This window comes from Acyrthosiphon pisum, chromosome X (assembly GCF_005508785.2).
Source record: "Acyrthosiphon pisum isolate AL4f chromosome X, pea_aphid_22Mar2018_4r6ur, whole genome shotgun sequence".
Taxonomy (NCBI): Eukaryota; Metazoa; Arthropoda; class Insecta; order Hemiptera; family Aphididae; genus Acyrthosiphon; species Acyrthosiphon pisum.
The window spans coordinates 4,920,180-4,924,498 of NC_042493.1; the positions used below are offsets into that span (position 1 = coordinate 4,920,180).

At 28.3% G+C, this 4,319-nt stretch overlaps 1 protein-coding gene across 1 annotated transcript in view; it reads left to right on the forward strand.

Annotated features, from left to right (window-relative positions):
- The window catches only part of LOC107883324 (transcription factor Adf-1-like), a 4,558-nt gene extending 506 nt beyond the window's left edge, over positions 1 to 4,052 (forward strand). The window contains exon 2 of the mRNA XM_016803090.2: positions 3,126 to 4,052. Coding sequence (XP_016658579.1) covers positions 3,126 to 3,931 — 806 coding nt within the window. The 3' untranslated portion in view covers positions 3,932 to 4,052. The remainder of the gene's footprint in view (positions 1 to 3,125) is intronic.
- The last annotated feature ends 267 nt before the right edge of the window (positions 4,053 to 4,319 follow it).

Sequence of the window (4,319 nt, forward strand, 5' to 3'; positions counted from 1 at the left end):
ATGGAAATCTGGCAACATTGCACTAAAATCTTGGGTACAAAATGTACGGAATCGTGTGCGTTAAAATGTGCATACTGATAAGGACCGTACGGAATCGAGTTCTACCCACATGTATGGATTATGAATTAAAAAAATTAAATAAAACAGACAATTTTGTATTTTCGGACTTTTTGTCCGGGATTCGCTAAAAACGTATCACTATTTAAAATATACTTACGCTGTGTCCTAGGTGAATCCGACAAATGCGATAATCGTTATACGACGCGACCGATGCGATTCTTAAAATAAACAAAATAACCCAAACAAACGGAAGTGGCCTACGTGACACGACAAATACGACCGATGCGTCCGATTTTTCGTATGCGTTTAGTCGTACGAATTGAAAAACAAAATAGTTTGTTTTTGGTCGTTGCGTCGTGCGATTCATTCGTATCCATGGAGTTATTAATTTCAGAAGTACAAAAAAGAAAAGTTCTATGGAATAAATGGGACAAAAAATATAAAGACAGGGTAGTTTCTGACAAGGCATGGGATGAAGTAGGTAGCTAAAATAACAAAAATGACAAGTACGTATTGTATATTTTAATATACTTATTTGATTGACCACATTATATTAAATACTTAGATACAAAGACATAGAGGCTAGAATATATAAAATAAAAAGTACAATTAACTTATACTAATATTATATTTGTTTAGGAAAAATAATCTTAAGTATAAAATACTTATCAATCAAAACTTTAAGATAAGATATGACGAAATTGATAGAAATTCTATGCAAAATTCTACTTACATAATAATAAAATAAACTAATATAAATAATAAGTTACATACCTTGCAATTATTATAAACACTTATTTTTACGCTAATTTATTCATTTTAAAAAAATCTACAAACGTGTTTCTTACATCAATTGCAGAACGCGAAGCACGGTTATTGGATCTACCCCCATGAAGTCCCAACATAGCATTATTTTTTTCACGTACATTTTTATTCAAATAGTCTGACAGGTGATTTTGACATGACGATATTTCTTTCTCTTTATCAATTATCACATTGTGTAATATGCAAATGGCTTTAACGATGTGATCTGCATTTTCGACTTTAGTTTCTATTGCTTTAAGAAGAATTCTAAATTTCGAAGATGCAATACCAAAAGCACATTCGACCGTCATCCTTGCTCTTGAAAGTCGATAATTATAATATGATTTGTGGTCGTCCAACTGCTTTCTTGGAAACGGTCTCATAATATTATTTCTCAACGGAAAAGCTTCGTCTCCAATAAATACATATGGAACTTTCTGATTTGAATTCGGTAAATTACATGGACTCGGTAGCTTAAGAGTACCATTTTCAAGACGTTTATAAAACGATGTATTACACAAAACACTGCCATCACTATCTTTGCCGAATGAACCAACGTCGATCATTAAAAATTTAGAATTGGCGTCGGCGACAGCCATTAAAACAATTGAAAAATACTGTTTGTAATTATAAAACATGCTACCAGAATTGTGAGGGCATTTTATTCTAATATGTTTCCCGTCAACACTTCCAACGCAATTTGGAAAATTCCATTGTGTGAAAAATTCATTAGCGACACTTTTAAAATCATCAACTGTAGGAGTAGGCATATGTTTTTTTTTTAATGCATTCCAAATAGCGATACATACTTCGATGACTATATTTGATACAGCAGTCTTTGAAATTCGAAATGTTAGCGCTAACTGTCGAAATGCTAATCCTGTGGCCAAGTATCTACATAAAAATAATAAAATAAGTATATTAATTAGCTATTAATTAAACTTTAATTAATTAATTAATTCATATAAAGTAAAAAACTACACATATAGAAAATAAAGTTTGAAATAATCAATATGTAGGTATATATATTTTATATTTTATTATTGCATTTGCAAACATCTTATTTATATTTATTAAAAATAATTTTATTCAATTTTAGATTCTGAGCGAAACGATGAATATAATATTGACTTTACAATGATGTGTGTTTTTATTTTTTTTTTGTGTCCGTGATGCAGCCCCTATTTTTCAAAAGAATTCGTAATATACATTTTATTTACAATGCTATGATATTATGATACAGTGACGAAGAGGACCAACAAATTAAATTTAAATTGATAATATTATTCAGTAAAAATATAAAAATATTTTTTTAACCATTAATTTATTGTAATATAATTTGTACCAATTTGTACCAACAATTTAAGAATTTGTACCTAAATATTTCCACTAGGAAAAATCAATTTTTCCGCTGGTATGCCTAAATACGTCACTTCAGATAAAGTATAACTAAATAATGCATTTTTTAAACATTTTTTTTTCAATTAATTATATTATAGTTAATGGTTAAAAAAAATAATAAAAAATTCGAACATTAGGGTGCCAGGGTTACCCACCTAAATATAGGTCATAAACTCATAACTTTTTATTAAGTTAAGAAAATTAAATTCATAACACAGAAATAATTAAAGGTATCCAACCTTCAAAATAATAATCCAGTGATATAATATAATTGTATAAGAAAAACGATTCTGAGCGAAGACCCACGGTTAGTCACCCTACCTATTATCATAACCTTTTTTTTGATGATATTATTGTGAATAAAGTAATTTATATATTATAATTTATAACCTATTTCGAATTTTGACAAAATACGTAAAAATCACGAAAATGTACCTACAAATTATTTTGAGTTAGAAATTTATAAAAATGTATTATTTTTAAATCTAACATTTGAAAATGTTATATAAGGTCTTCATATATTTATCTAATTATATCAATTACTGTAATTAAAAAATTATAAAATCTTCAGTTTCTATAATTAAGGATTGAAAATTTAAAATATGGTTCAACATTAGTAGGTTATTATATATAAATTATTTTATTCATATCATCCAATATAGTTAGTAATATAATAGGCTGACTGACCGTTTTCGCTCAGAGTCAGTTATTCTATCATTGAATTTAAATTTAACACCATTCATTACAGTGACCCACTTGTAACCTACTGTACGGCAGAGCGACATCCACTTACCCGCCTTTTTTTTCATTGCTTTTACTTCGCGTTAGTTTATTCATTTTATAAATAATTTAAATTTTAGAGGAAGACGTGAAAAAAAAATGGAGAGGTTTACGGGACACATTTTTGAGGGAAAAGAAAAAAGTTAGAAAAAGTCGTTCCGGAGATTCACAAGAAGGCGCTGAGGTGTATTTAGGAAAATGGTCCCATTATAAATTGATGATGTTTTTAAAAGACACAACTAATCCGAGAATTTCAGATGGTAATATTTCAGACGAAGAAGATACACTTCAAGAATGTCCTGACACTGATGGTGACCATGATAATGATATAGACCATATTGATAACGATGACTCAAATACTATGAATATATTTAATGTGTCGGAAACTGAAACAGAAACTAGGCAAAGAATTGAATGTATTCCAACATTTGAATCATGCAGTACACCATCAATATCAATGTCAACAACAAACTTATCTAGCAATTCTGATCACACACAACCTCGCAAGAAAAAAAAAAATGAAGATAAATATTTAGAAGATTTACTGAACATTGAGAGTCAAAAAGTGGCATTTTTAAAGCAGTCTTATAACAATAATGTAACCACTTCAGAAATCGACGAAAATATGTCATTTTTTCAGTCTCTAATTCCATATTTTAAAAAATTAGATCCAATCCAAAAGCTTCGAGTTAGAAATAAGTTTCAAAATATTTTAATAGAAGAACTATCTCCGATCCGAGAACAGGCATTAAATGTTTCAAATATACCACCATACATCGCAGAATCTACTCCAGATCCTCAACTATCAGTTTCATCATACAACGCTCAGCAATATACTTCACAAGAACCAGGTTATCATTACATTCATTCATCTAATGTTCAATAAAAATTCAATTTACATTTGTTACATTTTATTTTAAAAAGTAGAGAAGTCATCTGAAAATACCTACAAACCTACCTTTTTATTTTTTTTTTTTTGTAATTGAAGGGAAAAGTATTTTTTTAAGAATTTGTTTTATTATTATTATAATTCTCAGTGAAGGTACACTGAATTATTATTATTTGTTTAACTTTACATATTTGACAATCATATTTTTTATTAACTATTCCTATTATATACCTATATTAAGTTTTTGTTTTTTTAATATATAGGTTAATAAACTTGTAATTAAATTAAAAATGGCATTATTTACTTACCTGATCGTCTACAACTAATCTGTCTTCGATTGGGATAGGATCTTGAAAATTTGTATATTTAAGGGTCAAAATTCTGG